At 52.0% G+C, this 19,667-nt stretch overlaps 1 protein-coding gene across 2 annotated transcripts in view; it reads left to right on the plus strand.

The window, feature by feature from the left end:
• KIAA0556 (KIAA0556 ortholog) overlaps positions 1 to 19,667 on the plus strand; it is a 203,480-nt gene that overhangs the window by 72,891 nt on the left and 110,922 nt on the right. For both annotated transcript variants that reach the window (XM_015559503.1, XM_006756852.2), the window contains exons 4-6: positions 7,314 to 7,483; positions 9,143 to 9,240; positions 19,281 to 19,412. In XM_015559503.1, coding sequence (XP_015414989.1) covers positions 7,314 to 7,483; positions 9,143 to 9,240; positions 19,281 to 19,412 — 400 coding nt within the window. The remainder of the gene's footprint in view (positions 1 to 7,313; positions 7,484 to 9,142; positions 9,241 to 19,280; positions 19,413 to 19,667) is intronic.

A 19,667-nucleotide genomic window follows, 5' to 3' on the forward strand; every position in this document is an offset into this window, starting at 1 on the left:
TTCAAATCGTTGACTAGATTCTTGTGCTCCTCTGGTCTGCTGTTGGGAGTCTGTATAATATTCTTTATTTCAGTCAGTGTATGCTTAATTTCTAGTTGGTACTTTATCACAACATCGAGGGTCTCACTAGATTTAAGGGGATCTCACTACATTTATCGGCGGTCTCACCAGCCTTTTCGAGGGTCTTACTAAAGTTATCGGTGGCTTCTAGACAGTTCTTGAAAGACCTTAAAAGTTTGGTTTTGAACTCTATATCCAGCAGTTTGCTTTCCTCCATTTCTGTCGTTTGTGTCCTGTTTCTTTGTCTCTGCATTTTTTATGCTTTCTTGGTGCACCCCCTAGTGGTCTTTGTGCACAGTCTTGTAGTTAAACCTTGATTGTTGTAGGTAACACTGGGGGGCAGGGGGGAGATTTGACCTCCAGGCTGTGAGAATCAGCTGTGTCTGCAGTGGGAGAACTTCTGTCCTCTAGGGAGGTGCTAATCTAGCCTTTGCCTGAGGCTATCCAGCAGATGCCTCTGTGCAAGGCTTGGGCAGGGTGGGTCCCAGGGGATCAACAGGGCGGGCAGAGCGAGCAGTTATGGCTGCTCTCAGTCCTGTCCTCAGAGGCTCTGCTTCTCAGTGTCCCAGCAATTGCTGCAAGTACCTCTGAGAGAAAGCTGCCCTTGAGTTCCAACCAATGCCAGACAGTCCTGCTTCTCCCGTTTGAGTCTGGGTCCCCAGAGACTCGCCCAGAACTAGAGCTCAGAGCCTGAGACTCCCTCCTGATTGAAAAAGATAACCGCGCCCTCAGCCGCCAGCCCGCTCTGCATGCATCTCCTTACCTTAGTATTTTACTTCCGCACCACACCTCCTCCAAGTCTCGGTATGCTTTTCTCTTTCCTTCTAGTTGTAGAATTTCCACTCAGCCAGCCTTCCTGTGGTTCTGGGTGATGTCCGTTATGTCTTTTAGTTGTATTTTTGAAGTGGTTGTGCGAGGCAGCAATCTCCGGTGTTTACCTATGCCGCCATCTTGGTTTCTCCAGGAGTGGTTTAACTAGGAACTACTCCCAGGAAATAGGGGGTCTATAGGGCTATGGTGGGGAGGTGGGGGAGAGGTGCTGGGCAGGCAGGCAGGAAGAACAGGTGTCTACCACACAGCCCTTGCCCTGGAGGAACTCTGCAGGCCTCAGCTGGGAGCATCAGGCCACCTACAGTATGCCGGAAGGAGCATAGAGCGACCATGTGCTCCAGGAGAGGCCCAGGCTACCTACAGTATGCCGGAAGGAGCATAGAGCGACCATGTGCTCCAGGAGAGAACTAGGCCACCCACAGTATGCGGGAAGGAGCACAGAGCAGTCATGTGCTCCAGGAGAGACCGTTCACCCTGCACAAACCTTCCAGAGAACACTGAGTATATGGTCACTCACCTCCCTGAGAGATGTAACCATGCCCAACGGGACTCAGGAGAGGGCAAGCAGAGGGATCAGAGGGCAGAGATGTGCGGAGGGACTGAAGCTCACAGCCAAGGGGGCTGCCACACGCACCTCTCATTGTGGAGCGTGGCCAGGGCCAGGAATCCAGCAGTGGCATTATTTGCTTTTTTCTTTGAGGGAAACTTAGAGGAAAACCTGCCCATGTGGGAGGTGAGCCCACTGCCTTAAGAGAAGATTCAGGCAAAAAGAAGGAACAGGAGAACCAGCATCCAGTGGGGGCCTCTCACGGGCTGGGCTCTGAGCTGGAGCTTCAGCCTGGCCTCCCATTTCATGCCCTGACAACCAGACAGGTGTAGGCATTCTTGGTCTAATTCTACAGAAGAGGAAACTGAAGGCTTGCCCCAGGTCATGCAGCCGGGGCACTGGCACAGCCCCCAGTACGGAGCTTTGCCCTCAACACTGCGCCACCTCCACCCACGTGGATTGGGATGGTGACGTCCTGGAGAACCAGTCCCAGAGCCCAGGGCCACCGGGTCTGGAAGGAATGGCAGGCTTTGGCACCGTTGCTCTCTGCATCATGCTTCAAGGCTGGGCTCCAACGCCACCACCTCCAAGACCCCTCAGCTGAGAGGCACGCTCCTCTGGGAGCCCTCCTTGCTCAGAGCCCTGTGGCGTGAAACCTGGTGAGGAGACGGAAACAGCTGAAAGGCGCTGGAGGCAGGCTTGAGCCTTGCAGACTGTAATTTAAATCCTGGCTGCTTCCTTGGCTCTCTGACCTTGGGCACATTCATCTATGAAACAGGCCAATGGGAAGACTTAAATCCAAGGGCCAGGAAGGAAGCGAGACAAGGTATTTGACGGTGCCTAGTAAGCCCTCCACCCAAGTGTGATTTCTTCATCATCCCCTTCATCATTTTAATGTTAAACATGCCTTCCCCCTGAGCTGGCATCCGGTAGACCTTGAATGCCTGACCCTCAGGTGACCTTTGGGCTAGTCCACAGTCACACAGCAACCCCCACGCTCAGACGGGGATAGCTCCGTCCTGAGCCCAGTCAGGTTCATGAACAGCACACTGCCCGCTCTTTGAGCTCGGCTAGTCCTCTCCCCTGGGTCCCTGCCTGTGCCCGACCCCCCAGCCATCAAGCGTGTCGTGTTCCCTGTCACTTCCTTATAACACCCTGTCTCCACTTCCTCTTCTGCACAAAAAAGCTCCCTGTACAAATGACTGGTACGGGATAAAATGGAAATGACGCCTGCGCTGTGCGTTGGGTACCGGGGGCTGTGTTAGGAAGCGCACCTGTGCCTTCCCTCCTTGCTAGGCCTGGAGTTCCTTGGGGCCACTTGTTCCAGAAAGAGGTCTCGAGAGAGTCCCTCACTGTCCCTGGTTCTCAGCATGGACCTGCAGCCCAGGGACTGAATCCTGACGGGCGGGAGGGAGGGTAGAGGGATGCACAGATACTGCGCCTTACGTGAGACCATCCAGACCTGCAAGAGAGCAGAGTGGGACTGGGCAGCAGGGGCAGGGCCTCCATCTCGCCAAGGGCAGGAATCAGTCTGATTGTTTTGAATTCCCTTCACCTAGGGCAGCTTTTATGCGAAATCGTCTATCAGTTTTTTTAAAACCATTTTTCTTTGATCCAGTGAATATTACTGATGTGCTCAGCTGCAGCAGAGGAGTTCCTGTAGTGATTCCTTTCACACTTTGAATAATTATCTCCTCATTTATCAGCTTCATAAATCCACATTTTCATAAATCATCCTGCTTAAAGAGAGGCCCACGCGGAGGCCAGCCCCAGCTTCTGGGGAACGGGCTGCCGCCGTAACCGTTAAGGTAGCATCAGGAGACAGCGTGGTCTCCAGAGGGAAGTTGAGGCAGGTGCTCTGCCAGGTGGTCAGATTCTGACCTCCCATCCCCCTCCCTCTCTCAGCCCCCTCCCCCATGTTGGGGCCTTCCAGGGCAAGGGCTCCCTGTGGCCCTCTCCCTGGAGACTGCCCGTGCTTTCCATGGGAGCCCTGTGGCTGTTGGCTCCAGAGAGTGCGGCTCTTGCCGTGCTTGGAAATTGTCTCCTAGTTACTTGTGTTTTCCTTCTGTTTTACGCTGTTGCCTGACCGTCAGGCATCTCCCAGGCTTCTGCGCTGACAAGAGAAAGCCTCTGTAATAAATGTTCCTGCCATGATGGTTGAAAAGATGGATGTAGTAGCAGCTCAAGAAACAGTTAAGAGCAAAGAAAGAAATCACCCATAAAGCCACCACCCTACCTTAACAACTGATGTAATTTTTACATTTATCACCTTCCATTCTGGGTCTACAAACACACGTTTTTCCAACTTTGCACTTAAACACATATGTACATTCTTATTCTGCCATTTTCACCACTGAACAGATCCCAACAACAGCCCAAGTTTCAACAGATTCCTCATAATTATCATGGCTGCATGGGGGCCCGGGTTCCACTTTCCTGCCCTTGGACAGGAACATTTGGGTTGCTTTCAGGGTTTGTTATGACTGATCAGGAACCATTTGTCAGAATGTACTTACTGACCAAAGACCAAGGGTGTCGCATTTTCTGTATTTTTATATTACTTCTGAGGAGGTTCTGTGAGTTACTACCAGTGTCTATGATATTTTCTGGTTTGAATATCATCCCACCACCTGTAGAAGTTGTCTTCGTCTGGTGAAGACTCTGGAGCCAAACTGGTTAGGTTTGCATTTTAGTCCTGCCAGTGTCACCGACTGGGTCACTGGTTGGGACCTTGGTTCTTTTCATCGATGCAGGAAGGATTTTAAGGTCAATGAAAAGAAAAGTAAAGCAAAATGGGGTTTGTTTGTTTGTTTATTTATTTATGTTTAAATTTAGGCTTGCACTGTCAGTTTTAATTGAAAATATTAAAACAGCTTAACTAATAATGAATTATAAAACTTTGATGATTAAGTGTTACGGCCATTTATGAGGCATCTATTCATTATTTTTGTAGGCCTGAAAGAAACTTTGCATACTTGTATTCTCCATTCTCCTTTTCCGAGAAACATTATGAAGAGGTGTAAAGCTAACGAAATCTGTAAACAGCTGTCCTGTAAGACCATAGGTGGTTTTAGCTCATGTTTCGGGTGTGAAATTCAACTCAGTTCACGGGATACAAAAGCAGGTGCAATAGTAAAGCTGAATCATGAAAACCCCCATCAGTTACAAGTGGGGCTTATTGAACGTACATTCCGAGCAAGGAGTAGGTGGGGGGATGGTGGGAGGAGAGAGAGAGAGGCGAGCGCACATGGCCCCCAACTCCTGGGATTTAAGGAGGGATTTTCTGTGTGGAGACTTTGACTTGCATTCAGGGATGATTGACACAAACTATATTTTCTCTGGGCATGCCCTTACCCATAATGTATACAGAGAAGCCCACAGGAGGTGGGGGTCAAAACTGAAGTGCAAATTTTATTATAATTAGTTTAGGGCCCTAGTAAGGTCACATTGGCATTGAGGTCATAGCTTCTTCCTCTGAGCTTGCGCCAAGAACCGCCTGTCTCTGAACCTGCCTGCTGGCGGTCTGATGGCAATGTTGGTCCGCCCCGGTTCAGGACCCCAGGGCAGACCCCATGTCTTATGTCTCACTTCCTACCGGACACCACCATACCCCCTGTGTGACCCTGGGCCAGTTACTTAACCTTGCAGTGCCTCCATGTCCTTATCTATTAACCCTTTGAGTACCAACCAATATCCTAGGAACTATGCTAAAATTGCCAGGGAATTTTTGCTGATTTTACAGCAGTAAACTTCATAAAATCGTAGTACCTGTAAAAAATTAGGCAGATAAATGCCAGTGGTCAATTTTAGAACTACAAACATTCAGCATCATAAGTACTCTGCACTTAGGTGCCATCTGTCAATAAAGAGTGAACTACTAGCATCTAATAGTGACAGTAGCAAACTGACAGTTATGAAGTAGTAATGAAAATAATTTTATGGTTGGGGGTCACCACAACATGAGGAACTGTATTAAAGGGTCGCGGCATTAGGAAGGTTGAGAACCACTGCCATAGATGGTTGTGCCAATCCTCATGGCTCACAGTACTCCATGTTTGTGAATTCATCTGCTCACTAGAATTTATTTGCAACTCCAAAATCAATACTTTCAGTGCTTTTACAGTAATTCAAAGACATTTGCAGAGTGGCAGAAAATTTTAGTTGCATCTTGTCAGCTGAGGGGTAGAAGAAGGTGACCCTGCCTTCTGTGTCAGCTCTCACACTGTGAACAGGGTCCCCTCCGCGGTATACTTAGGGCTGCGCTTTCCACATGCGTGTGCTTTTTGTTGGTGAACCCGCTGTTTAAACAGGCCTCAGGCATAGCGCTGAAGTGCTCTCTAGTGTTGTTAAGTATGAAAAGGCTGATGTTTCTTTCAGAGAAAATACACGTTAGGTAAACTTCATCCAGGCATGAGTATGAGTGCTGCTTGCCATGAGTTCAATGTTAATTAGTCGACTCTGTATTAAATAAGGTGCCTTCCTACAGAAACATGCATACAGCAAGGTTATGTATTGCTCAGTGGTAAAAACACTGACCAGCGGCTCGCAGGAACCAAACCTGTGTCTCCCCTAGGAGCTATGTTCACTGTTTGCTAATTCAGGGTTTGCAGCAACTTTATAGAATGTAACTACCGAGAATAATGCGATTCAACTGTTGGTATAAAGCAGTGGTTCTCAACCTTCCTAATGCTGCGACCCTTTAATACAGTTCCTCATGTTGTGGTGACCCCCAATTTCATTGTTACAAATGGAACATAATTAAAGCATAGTGATTAATCACAAAAACAATATCTAATTATATATGTGTTTTCCGATAGTCTTAGGCGACCCCTGTGAAAGGGTCGTTCGACCCCCAAAGGGGTCACGACCCACAGGTTGAGAACCGCTGGTATAAAGTGTTTAGAACAGAGTTTGGCATATGGTACCTCCCTATATGTGATTACTATTGTTTTCTAAAATTTGCATTTTGCTAGTTTGGGAGGAACTTATTTAGTCACCTGCTGCCGTGTTGGCTGGTTGTATTTCCTCTTGTGCTGATGTCTAGTTGATAGGAGTACACGAGGGGGTTTGTCGTGAGACTGAAGGGTTTAGCGTCAGGTGGGAGCAGCTCTGGAGGGGCCGAAGAGGACATGCACACCATCTGTGGCACATGAGTGGGGAAAGGACCAGGCCTGAGGCGTGAGCTGGCCTTTAGAGAAAGCTGAATCAAAACCTGAACTGGAGACCCACCCGGTCGTGCTCAGGCCAAGAGCCTTTTAGCCTATGAGTGTGATGATCACATCATTAATCTTGAACAAAAGCCCGCACTGATATATTTTTAACTGCACTAGAATATAAAATGATGACAGTTGACATATCAGGCGAGTGGTTGAGAGGACATTTATTTACTGAAGCAAAAAACCAGCCTGCCTCGTCGGCCGGGGGGCTTCTGACTTGTTGGTGTGTTCTGTGAAATCTCTCACGAAGGCTCCGACCCTGATCCACGTTTGCGTACACACTGAACCGAGGGCCGCTGTCCCCACACGAGGAAGCGCATGGCATTGGGATGGTCCCTGGGAGTCCGGGCTGTGTGGTAGCAGTGCGCACGCGTGCCCGCTTTCGTTCTCAGCCACTGTGGGCAAGGATGTGCTCCCTGGCTTGTTGCTAAGGTGGGCACATTGGAGCCTCAGAATGAAATCAGAAGCATCCCTGCAGGGCGGGAAACAGTCTTCCTCCTGCCTCCCCCCGGGTGTAATGGGCTTCCTCCGGCTGTTTGTCTGCGAGCAGCTGGGGACCCACCCCAGCCTCTGATGATCAGAGCAGCAGTTCAGTTTCCGCATGGGGGTGGGGGTGGCCCAGCTCCCGTAAGAGGATCAACTGATCCTTTCTCTTCCAGGATATTAAAGCATTTGAAAGCCAAGGACCCCGTGCAGCTGAGACTGGAGCACTTGGAGCAGGGCTTCTCCGTCTACGTCAACGGGGCCAACTCGGAGCTGAAGGCGTCGCCACGGAGAGCCGTCCACTCCCACGTCTCCAGAAGTGCCTCGCAGGCCGAGGGGGCACAGGGTGAGCCCAGGCCCTTCGGTCTAAGCAACAGTTCCGTTAACTCATTAGAAGCAGTGGGGCTGCGTCTTATGCACATAAACTTACCAGCAAACAACTAGTTAACCTATACAAGTTAACTATACCCATTTGGCCAGAAGGAGAGAGCATGAGAGTGAGAGAGAGAAATCCTTTTTTATTTCTTTTAAAACTAGTCTTGGCCTCCACTGCCCCAGGGCAAAGGTGGCCAGAGCATTCAATACCTGCTTTTACACTTCCCAGTTCTCAAGTGTCTATAATTTTAAGAAATGCCTAAGAGAATGTTGATTATACCTGATTTTCACTCCAAGTGTCTTGTTTTGATTCCACTGTTCATTTTTGAATGTAGTTACTCCATACTCTGCACACTTTGAGCGGCTTCATGCGTCCTCTAGTAAAAGCACAGGAAGTCTGTGAAGTAGAATAGAAAGCAGCCAACCCAGTGGCCGGGCCCAACATAGGCACCAACAATGACTCAGGGGTTGAATGAGTGAAGTGGCAGAGCACATGGAGGCAGGTCCCACTTGGCCATGCTACTGTGGGAGAGCCAGTTTGCCTTTCTAAGCCTTTGCTTCTTCATCTTTAAAAATCGAACTAACAAGGGTGCCTGACCGTGGGGTGCCAGGGTGCCCTTCAAAGCTGCCTTGCCTGGGAGGCTAGTGTGGTATCGAGTTGCACTAGATAGTACAGAGAGGAGCTGGAATGAGGCACAGCTGGGTTTGAACCATGTTCTGCCATTTTCTAGCTCTGAGACCTCTGCAGTTGGGTCCTCCCTGACCCTCAGTTTCCTCTTCTGTAAAATGGGAATTGTTATGCGCACCTTACAGGCTTGCCAGGAAGGTTAAATGGCAGGAGGAATGTTTCTGACACACAGTGATCTTGATTTGTGTTGTTACCACAGGCACAGTAAAATCCCAAGCCATTAATAGACAGTGAAAGTGATGTCCTGAAAGCTTCCTTCCCGAGGAGAGTTACTGCAATTCATTTTGGAGTTTAGCATGAGCTTCCTAGCCCCCAGGACAGAGAGGAAAATGGGGTGACTCTTCTAGCTTTCATGGCAAAGGAACCTGGCGAGCTGCTGCTACTTAGGAGAAGCAGGCCTCTCTGAGTCCAGGTTTCAGGGAGGGCAGATAACAGGAGTCCCTGTACTGGGGCCGCCGGCAGTACTTTCACTCATTCAACACACTTCTCCCCCCTCCCCCCTCTTTACACAAATGCTGGCCTATTGTGCACACTGTCCTATATCCTGCTTCTATCCCTGGAGAGTGTTCCTTTTATATATAGACCTGCTCCATTGGGCTGTACATTATTATACATACTAGAAGCCCAGTGCATGAAATTCGTGCAAGGGCCTTGGCTAGGCCCCTGCCCGCCGTGGCTTTGTCTGAAAGGAAGGACATCCGGAAGGATGTTCGGTCTAATTAGCATATTATGCTTTTATTATTATAGATTACTATTATTCCATTTTTGCTGGGCACTTAGCTTTTCTAATGCGCTGCTGCTACAAATGGTGCTACAGCAAATAACTTCACATACAGGATTGTGGGCACACTGGCGTGTACTTAAATGTAAGTTACAAAACTGACATCACTGTGAGCTTGCCACCTGTGCCTCACCGATTCTCCTCCCTCGTCTCTGGTGTAGATTATGGACGAAGAACCCTGTTTCGGGAAGCTGAAGAAGCTTTAAGACGCAATTCACGGACAGCCCCCAGCAAAGCCCAGCGCCGCGGATGGCACCAGGTCAAGAGTGTGGCCCCAGCGCGCACTTTAGAATAAGGAGTGGGGTTATTGAGGGAACAGAAACATAATCACGGTGGGCATTGAGAATCTCGGTGGGCAGTGGGTGGGCTGGCTGGGCACTTACGGCAGCGTTGCCCTCTCTGCATGTGGCACTGGCCTCTGGAGGGCAGAGGGCCCGGGGATCCTCCAGCCTCTCTCTCGGCATGATCTTCCCTTCTGGGCTATCACAGGTGGGCCTCACAGCCCTGTCATGATGACTCGTTCATCTAGCTGTTTTTTATTGAGCACCTACTATGTGTCAGGCATGGTCTTAGATGCCAGGCATTCAGTGGGTGAAAAGACAGCACCTGCCCCACAGACCTGAGATGCCACTTTTATTGCCTTGAGGCTGCTGCTGCCAGTAGCTTGCATTTTTGAGCCCCTACTGGTACCAAATGTGGACTCAGTTCCTGTGTGACTCCTTCCTTTGCCCTCACAGGAGACCTATAGGGTAACTTTCAATGTCCTTCCTCTTTTAAAGGAGCAGAGGAGATGAATGTTCAGAAAAGGTAGTGAGCTTTCCAAGGTCAACCACTAAGAAGGGGCAGAATGGAGACTCAAACCCAGAGCTTTGGCCCTGAGCTCAGTGTTCTTGCCCATATAATCCTTATACCTTACCTTGCAGTTACTCACACCTGACCAGGGACCTGTTTGTCACAACCCTCACTGCACGTTCACATCGCCTGGGAGTTTTTAAAATACTGATTTTCAGGCTCCACCCCCAGAGATTATGACTCATTTGGTCTGAGGGGAGGCTTGAGCAATGGTGTGTATATTTGTTTTAATCCTGTGCTCACCAAGATTGGGAAGTACTGCATTGTACTATATGTATGGATCTACAAGTAAATGCATATACTTTATTGGCCCATCTCTACAATAACCCTGTAGATCTGTAAGTCCTCATTGTGCCACTGAAGAAATTGAGGCCCAGAGTGGTAAGGTGACTTGCTCAGAGTCACACAGCTACTGAGGGAGAAGGGTAGGCTGAGGTTTCAACCCTGGATCTGTTACTCCAAATCCAGTGGCCCTCCGCTTCTCTGCAGAGACATTGGTGGGGCTCTGACTAAATGGGGGAGGGGGTTCTTGCTAGGCAGCTCCAGTGCCAGGGAGCAGGGCCTGCAGGGCGCGGAGCTGGAGGCCTCCTTTGTTCCGAGCAATGAATGCTACTTTCTCATTAATGAGGTCTTTCTCCACTTCCCACTTCAGACCATCCTTCTAGTTGTTCTGAGAGCCTTCTATTATCAGGAGCCATATTTGCATCCTGTCTGTGACTTAATGGCTGCCCCAGAATCCGTGCAATTTAAAAGACTTGGCCTAGGATTAATTAGCATCCCTCCCAGTCTCTCCCTGTGGTCCCACACTTCACAGGGCCTAATCATGGCTAATTTCCTGGCTTCCTGATGCCATGAACACTGTAATTGTCCTTCTGCACCATATCAGTGAGGGGTCAGCCAGTGCCTAACAACAGAGACCACTCAGGCTCTTTTAATCAGAAATGAATGTGATGCAGGGAATCAAGTGCTTGCAAAATCCCTGGGCTGGCAGAGGATGGGCTCTGAGCTGGGCCTCCAGGAATGGCACTCAGCCTCTCAGCCGGACCTGCCAGAAAAGCTGCTGCCTGGGACACAGTAGGGTAGGGGTGGGGTCAGCACCCGGAATGTGTCACCTTAGCTGTGACCCAGGAATGAAGAAGCCACAGCCGCTGGCCTCAGAGAGGCTGTGCTTGCTCGGGCAACACGTGAAGAGACGCCCTGTGGAGCCAGGGTGGGATGTTGCTGAAAAGCCCGTCGCCTCTGTCACTGCTCCACCCCTCCACCACTGTGCTGGGCACAGGCAGCCTCCCCTCGCTTCTGCTCTCCCTGCCGGTGTGAGGCCATCTGATGGGCTCACCTGAGGCGCGTCCAGAACCCCAGCTGAAGGGAGTCTGGCGAGGCGCAGTGTCTAGCTTTCTGCCTCTACTGAACAGGAAGGCATCTTAGGAGAGAGTGGAATGGGTACCGGGGTCAACTCCCCTCCCCGCCCATTACTGACCAGATCAACGCTGCACCACCCGCACAGTGCTCTGGGACCACCCCTCAGAGCCGTAGGCCCCAGGAAGCACTCAGCAGTGCTGAGTGGACCAGAGCCATGTTATGAAAGAAATCGTCCATTAATCTAACAAACAGTTACTACCATGGGCGGGGCTCCGGAGTTAAAAATAAAAAATCAAATAAGACTCTGTTCCCGCCCTGGAAGACCTTACCGTGAGGACGTGGGAACTGCTAACTGGGAGGAAGACGCGACCGCTGTTTTCAAACACTCGGAGGACCAGCCTGGTGGACTCCAAGTTAACAACTTCAAGCCATAACGTGTTTTTGAACTCACATAGTTAACAAGACTTAGTCACTTGCTAACATTTAAATTAAAAAGATTTTACATAATTTTAAAAAATATTTTTATTGAATTTAGAGAGAGGAAGGGAGAGGAATACCTCCTGCCTACCTCTTATGGGGATTGAGCCCACAACCTGGGCATGTGCTCTGAGAATTGACCCGCGGCCTCCTGGCTCATGGGCTCATGCTGAACCACTGAGCCACACTGGCTGGGCCAAAAGATCCACATTTGGTTTATCCATTCATCTGTGGATGGACACCTGGGTGGCTTCCATCCTGTGGCTTTTTAAGAAGCTCCATTACTGCTTCTCTAGAAAAATGGAAAGATCAGGCCCCCAGGCTGGGCCCCCTCCCATCAGGCAGCCACCAGTGGGAGCCAGGGAACGGCCTGCCTGGTTAGGGACAAGCCCGCTGGTTTGCTGCAGTCCCCACCGCTCCCTTAGGGTCGCAGAGCTGAGGCCCAGTGGAAGTTGGATTTTGTTATCTGCTCTGCTACTGTTTCTCTTACATCTTTCCGTTTCCCACCTGGCTCTGTGGGGTATTTGAACCTGTGACCCCTAAGGAGTAGGAGGGAAAAGGCTTTGGAGTCAGACAAATTCCTTACTAGCTATGTGCCCGGGAGCTTACAGTGTGACCTCTCTGAACTTTGGGCTCCTCGTCAATGAAACCTCCCAGGGCTGCTGGGAAAGACGTGCTCACAGTGTGTCAGGTGGTCCATCAGCGGGGGCTCTGCTTGTGCTTCAGGTAGGAGCCCTTGGCAGCAGGTGACAGACAAGTCCGAGTGGTTAAGAGTATGGACTCGGCACCCCGATGCCCAGGTTCAAGGCCTTGGCTGCATCACTGACTAGTTGCGCGGTCCTAGGTGAGTAACTGAACCTCGCGGTGCTTGTTTCCTGAGGATAAGTCGGGTTGGTGATGGTACCTGTCTCACAGGGCTGGTAACGAGGATGGAATGAGCCAGTTTGGCGAGCATTTCAAGCAGCGCCCGGCCCAGAGGAAGCATCAGTAAAATATATGACTGCTGTAGTCAGTGCAGGGCAAGTGCTGAGGGCGGTCTGCCTGGGGACACCAGGGCTCCTCCCTCCTCACGCATCGGTCCTCCATTCATTCTGTGATCACTTATGAGCACCTACTAAATTCTGGACACTTGTCGGTACTGTGGTCATAGCAGTGAGTGATGCAGGCCAGGCCCGCTCTCCCGGAGCTTGCTTTTACGAGGCGTGGGTGGAGAGGCCAAGGATGAAAAGCACGTAAGCAAACAAACAAGCGTGTGAGAGAGAGGGAAGAGTGCAATGAGATGACAGTGTCTGGGGGAAGAGGTGCTCGAGAGAGGGTGGCTGCAGAGGCTTCCCAGGACCACATCGGAGCTGACCCCTGAAGATGAGTGGGAAGGTCTGGAGGGCGAGTGCCCAGTGAGTGGCACAGTGAGGACACTAGGAAGTGGGGTCAGGCTGAAAGGAGGCTGGTGGTCAGTGCACAAAGGAGGCCCTGAATGAACTGGATGCACCAACTGCACTGTTACTGTCTTAGGAGGAGACTGGATTGGTCTCCTTTGGCCCTGAGTAGTGGCATTATGAAGCAAGTTCTCCATGGAAGGGAGTTCTAGGCTACAGGTTTCGGGTGTGTAAGATAGAGATGAAGGTAGTCTCTCTACCCTTTTGAATGGGCTCCACTGTCCTTGGAGCAGCCAGGGATCAAGGTAGCAGAGTCTCCAATGGCTAGAGGTGGCCAGTTCTCAAAAGCCATCCCCTTAGGAGATGGACCACAGCCCTGCCCAGCCCGTCAGTTACTCCCGTACCAGCAGGAGGGACAGGTGTGGCCACACAGTCACCTTGTGCATTTGCACTGGCTGGTCAGCAGGGACACAGCGGTCACAGTCTATGCCCGGCTGGCTCCACCTCCTCCCTGCTGCATCCCTGCCTCTCCAACCTATTTCCCTGCCCATCTTTCTCAGTGTCTCCCCTAAACTCTGAGTCACACATCCCCTTTCTACTGACCAAGCCCCAAACCTTCTCGAACAGGACAGATTTTCCTTCTTAGGGTCTTGCCCAGCAGCTAGGAAGCACTTTGGGTAGAGCTGCCCTTGCTGGAAAGGGCTCCCTCGGGCTCACCAGCCTGAGGATCCCTAGACACCCAGTCACAGAGTCAGCTAACTGCGGGTCTAGAGGCTGCCCAGCGGCACCCGCGAAACCCTTCTTGGGACCCCAGTTCTGGGGAACCAGCCAGGTGAATGGTGCTGCTTTGTTGGGCTTCCGAGCTGCCATCTGCCCTGTGGAGCCCTGGTGGTGATAGATGGGCCCTGGTCGGCACTGTCCCCCTCCCCCCCCAATTCTTGGCCTTAGATCTTTCTGCTGCTTTCCGAGGATTAAGATTTATGGCTTCCTCGGCCTTGTAATACGTGGGTGGACAGCAGCCTAATCAACAGAGCTGTCGTTTACTAAAATGTTGTCAGATTTGATGAAAGTCATCGGCTCTTAGCATTAAATTGGTAGTGAAAGGATTGGCCTTCCAGCAATTTACGGTGGGGTGGGCTTTCCTGAAAGGCCGGCCAAGCAAGTTCATTGCCATTATTACAGCAGCGGTGGCGTTGCCCCCTCCGCTGTGTACCTGGCTTCCTGTTGTGGGCTGGCAGCTCAGGCGCCCCAGGAAAGCTCACGGTGGACATGTGAGGCCTGGGACGCCCTTTCCTTTGTTTTCCTTTCTGAGTTTTGCAAACCCCTGCAGCGAGGACAGTGAATGAAACAGCCCATAAAGCGTCGGCCTTTACAGCGGCCTTGCATGACACCGAGTGTCGAGGGCCATTATTTGTAAGAGATCAGACAAATCCAGGAAGAACATATCAAATAAGGTAGGTTGACTCCCCACCCCAAACCTGCCTTTGTCATTGTCTTCAGAGCGCTCCTGCCTCTAGAGGGCGCCATTTGACACTGCACAGCTTCACCACCCTGCAGGCCGGCCTTGATCTTCTAATTGACAGTGAGCTTTAGTGCATACCTTACAACGCTGCTGACACTCACGTGATGCTGAGCATGGCGGCCAGGAGTGGCTGGTAGACTGGAACACGGGTGTTGGGTGCTGGGGCTTTTAAATTCTGTCCTGGTCTGTGATTGCTTGCAAAGCTCTACCCAAGTCTGAGCCCTGCAAGTGGGCAGGAGAGAGCAGCTGCTTAGTAACGCCCACTGGGGGTAAAGCAGTGTACGAGGCAGGGAGCCAGCCAGGCATCATCCTTGGGAGGCGTGAAGGTGGGAGGCAGGGAGCTGGCGTGCCTGGGGCTGGAACCTGCCAGCCTCGCACTCTTTATGGGGAGGTGGGCCCGTCATGTGGGCAGAGCTGCTCTCCACCTCCCAGGGGAGGCAGAGGTGCCTCCTGGGGCTGAGGTGGGAGCGCCAGCCAGATGGAGGGACTATTTATTCCCCTCTCTGGTACCCACTCAGCATTTAGTTGTGTCACATGTTGCTTCATAAACACCTCCTGCTATGTGTTCTGTGTGACTCCTCGGACCAGGGCATTGGTTTTGAAATTTTTTGTATCTTGACATGTATGCAGACAGTACTCAGTAAGGAGTACTTAATGCCTCCTGCAAACCTGTCTCCTCACATGTTGGCGGGCGAGCAGTTGTGCCAAGCTCCTGGGAAGGGAGAGTGGTATGTCTGGGAAAAGGGGGAGGAGAGAGCTGCAGAAGAGAGAAGGCACATGAGTGCTTCTCCTAGAATGTGGAAGGTCTCTCTCACATTTATAATTCAGGTGAGACCAGCAGAGCTGCATGGATTCCAGCTCTCTTACTTGCCAGAGGGAACCCCATTCAGGCATGGCTGGATCCAGGTGCTCAGACCGTGGAGTGGGGCTCTTCTCCATCCTTCAAGTCTGCTTCTCCCCTGTTGCACTGTGTGGTACCAAGATGGTCGCCAGCAGCTCCCCGCTCACACTGTCACCCTGCTATTCCCCTGAACCAATCACCCAGTCACCGTGGGCAGCGGGATCTAATGCTCAGATGGGCCAGGCCTGGTCACTTGCTTCACCCACCCCTGGTCTCCGTCCCATGGGAACACTTGAACTGGGGTCTGGGAGGGGAGGGGAGGATTTACCAAAAGGAAACCAGGGTGCTCTCACCAGAAGGCCGGGGAACGCACGCTGGACAGGCGGAAACAACAGCGCCACCACAAAGCCTCTTCAGCCTCCCGCTACTGAAACTTCTGTGTGCGCATAGTCACCTGGGGTCTGGTCAGAATGAGATTCTGTTCCCAGCTCTGAGATGGGGCCTGAAATTCAACATTTTCAAATCCCCAGGGGAGGCCGGTGCTGGCACATGGAGGAGCAAGGCCCTGGTCCAAGCCCTCCCTCTCTAGGTAAAGGAGCAGCAACCCAGGGTGGGGCCTGGCTGTGCCTCTGGATGGGCCCCGTGCCAGTAGGCTTCCCGAATGCGCCCCTCCCCTTCCTCCTCCTCTCTTGCACGGGTTCAGCATTTGGACAGTTATTGAGTGGTTCCTGGGGAGGAGGGAGGAGCACCCTCTCTTTGAAGGTGTCATGGAAAATCCATCTCTGTGATGAAATTCAAGGCTTTTACAGCTTCATCCTGGCCCTAGGCAGGAAAGCCCAGGCTTACCTATCCCGCGGAGGGCTCACCTCCAAGGGCCCGCTGCTGATGCTAGGAAATGCTCTGAGAGTGAGTTTGCAAAGCCTGGGGGGCAGCGAAGCCACACTTGGAGCCTGAGCCCAAAACGGTGAGGCTGCAGGCAGAGTGGAGAGCAGGGTTCCAGAAACAGCTGGTGCATCGCCGAGTGACGGGACCTCCTGTGGGAGCAAAGTGTCCGTGGCCACCTCTCCACGCCTCCCACCTCCCTGTTCTCGGGCAGGTGGCACCCGCCTGCCTTCTTCAGGCCCTGTACTCTCGCTAAGATCTTTTCCTTTAATCATTGGTCAGCAAACTGCGGCTCGTGAGCCACAGTTTGCCGACCACTGCATTAATGATCGATAGCTCAGTCCCCGTTTCCTCTTCTGAGTGCTGGAGTCTCAGGGAATTCTTTAATTTACCTCTGTTCTCCAAAGGCCGCTGTAAAGCACGGGCTGGGCGTGTTTATTCTCCCTGCCCCTGCGTGGCCAACTGGGGTCCGGAAAGATTAAATGTAAGATTCTAGAAATAAGCAGTTCCTAACTTTAAACCGTGCAGTGCTCTGAGTAGCAAGATGAAATCTCATGCTGTCTGGCTCCACCTTCTCCGGACGTGAATCATCCTTTTGTCCGCACCTCGCGCTGTGACCGGCTGCCTCTTAGTCACGAGGCGTCTCGGTGATCGGATCCACTGTGGAGGTTCCACAGTGCTTGTGTTCCAGTGACCCTGACTTTACTCCGTAATTCCCATAACTTTTATTACAGCCTATTGTTAATTGTTCTATTTTATTACAAGTTATTGTTAAACCCTTACTGTTCCTAATTTATAAATGAAACTTCATCATAGGTGTGTATGCACAGAAAACAAAACACTCAGCTGCTCAGTGCTCTCCGCAGTTTCAGGCAGCGCCGGGGGTTGGCACGTCTCCCCTGTGATAAGGAGGAACTAGTGTATAGCGTGGCGGTTTGGCGCTGGGGTCGGTCAGCAAACACCAGCTCTTGAGCCAGATCTGCCTACAGCCTGTTTTTACAAATAAAGTGTCTGAGCCGCAGCCATGCCCATTTGTGAGGCATCATCCGCGGCGGCTTTCGATCTGTGATGGGAGAGTTGAGTACTGTGACAGAGACCAATGGCTGTCAGAGCCTAAGACGTTTTCTTTCGAAAGGAAACATTACTCAGCATCCATCTCTGGAGCTGAACTGCTCAGGTTCAAATCTAGACTCTGTGGTCCCCCCGCTGTGTGACCTCGGGCAGGTGGCTTATAGACCTGTGCCTGGGTTTCCCCCTTGGGTTACCGTGAGGACTAAAGGAGCAAGTAAACGCACCCTATGCACTTGGCATGGCGACGGTTTGCACTGGTGAAGTGCACTAGTGCGAGAGCACTGATGGGGGCGGGCAGTGGGCGTGGATGAGACGGGAGTCCTGTCCTAACTGCTGCTGGCCCACCCCCCACTCTCCCTCTGCCCCGCGGACCTGTCCCTTCTCTCAGCACCAGCACCGCACCAGGGTGAGGCCCCGGGCTGAAGTTTAAGGGGACCCTCCCTCTTGGATTTGTGTGCGTGCAGGGCACCTGAGAGGGAGCACCTCCTTAGCTGTTGCTCCCTGGGCGCTTCGCTTCCACCCTGCCCTGCCCAGCTAGTCCCGCACTGCCTGCTCCATGCCAGCACTGGGGGGTAGGCAGTGGGGGGTGAAAGCAGTGTCTTCTCTTGACTCGGGTCTGAACAAACCCATCAGGACTCTGCTTCATTCTCTCCGCTCTCTGTCTCTGCATTAGGGGCAGGATATCCCAGCAGCTTGTGTCGTCTTCCTCCCTTTAGCTTAGCACCGGGGAAGGGGCACCTGCTCCCCGAGCTCTAGTAGCACTCCTAACTACTCACTGGCTGCCTTAGGTCCATTCCCACCCCCGAACCAGGGGCCAGGGCTTGTGGTGGGACAGAATGGGCTGCCTGATCAGGCCCGAGTCCCATCTCTGCCCTTGGGCCTTGGGTGGACTAGGGGCAAGGGGGGTGGACCTGAAAGGAGAACGGGGAGATGCTGGACTGAAAAACCAGCAGTTCCGTGTGGCCCAGTTGTCAGGGGCGTGACTCTGTGCGCTGGAATCGGGGCAGGAAAGAGACTGGGCCGCTGTAGAGAGCTTTGCGTGCCAGGTACGTGGCTTAGGTACAGGTTTGGCTGCTAAAGCAGAGAGGCCCAGGGTTGATGTCGCTCTGACAGGACAGGTCAGCGTGCAGCCACCTGCCCCGAGCGGTCACGGAGGAATCCAGGCATGAGCTATTTTGTTGCTCCACCGTCCTCCTGATGTTGCTTCCTCTCTCAGTATTCGGCTCTCACCACCAACTCCACGTTTCAGCCGGGCAAGGGATGCTGTGCCCTCCCTTCAGGGGCACTACTCAGATACACACACCCCTCCCCCCAGCCTCTGCACTGGCCAGGATGTAAGTGTTCACACGGCTCCCCAGCTGCAGGGGAGGAGGGGACGTGGACACTGGGGGACAGCCGCAGCCTGCCACATCAGACCACCAGGTGGGCTTCCCAGAGAATGACCCAAGGAATGCTGGGAGGAAGAGAGGCCCACCACACAGTTTCCATGGCCCAGAACGTGTGAGAAACGTTGCTCACTGTGATTATTTTAGGATTTCCACAAGTGTGTGTGGAGGGTGGGGGAGGGGCACATGGAAGGCCCTGAGAAGTCTTGAAGAAAAATGCCCAAGGTTTCCTAAACATTTGATCACAAAGCTATTGAGAAGTTTAACATCCAAAATTCTATGAATAAGTTATTTTAAGCTAAACAGTTACTAAAAAATTCTGAACTGGTGAAGACTTTTGAGCAGAGGGGGCGTTAGCTGTCTGGGTGGCCTGGGGTTTAGCCGTCTGGGTGGCCCGGGGGCGCTGCTGGGCCAGCGTGCAGGACCACAGACAGCTGTGCACAGACACCCTGCAGCCAGCCCCCACGTGCTCGCCCAGGGGCATCCAGGTGTCTGTTCTACCTTATCTGAAATGGTCTGAATTTTTGTGTGTAGAAATCTGTGCAGATCAGAACAGAAGCTGGTTCGCGGCTCCATATCGAACCTCCTCTGGACTATTCTGAAGATTTTGAGCCACGTGGGGACACGACTGTCACTGCAAAGGATGCGTCCGGGGGTCACCCACAGGTAGGCGTGCCCGGGGCTCAGTGCTTCAGCAGCTGTCGGGACACTTTCTGTTACTATTCCTTCCTTCCTGGAAAAGAGTCCTTTTCTACCGAAAGACCAACGACCTCGTTTCTCTACCCCAGCCATAGAAGTGGAATTTTACTGTGAGCAAAATTGTGGACTTTATTGCCTTTAACACCTACCTCCCACCACACACACACACACACACACACACACTCACTCACTCACTTTCTTTTGCATCGACCGGCTGGTTTA

This window comes from Myotis davidii, unplaced genomic scaffold (genome assembly GCF_000327345.1).
Source record: "Myotis davidii unplaced genomic scaffold, ASM32734v1 scaffold934, whole genome shotgun sequence".
NCBI lineage: Eukaryota > Metazoa > Chordata > Mammalia > Chiroptera > Vespertilionidae > Myotis > Myotis davidii.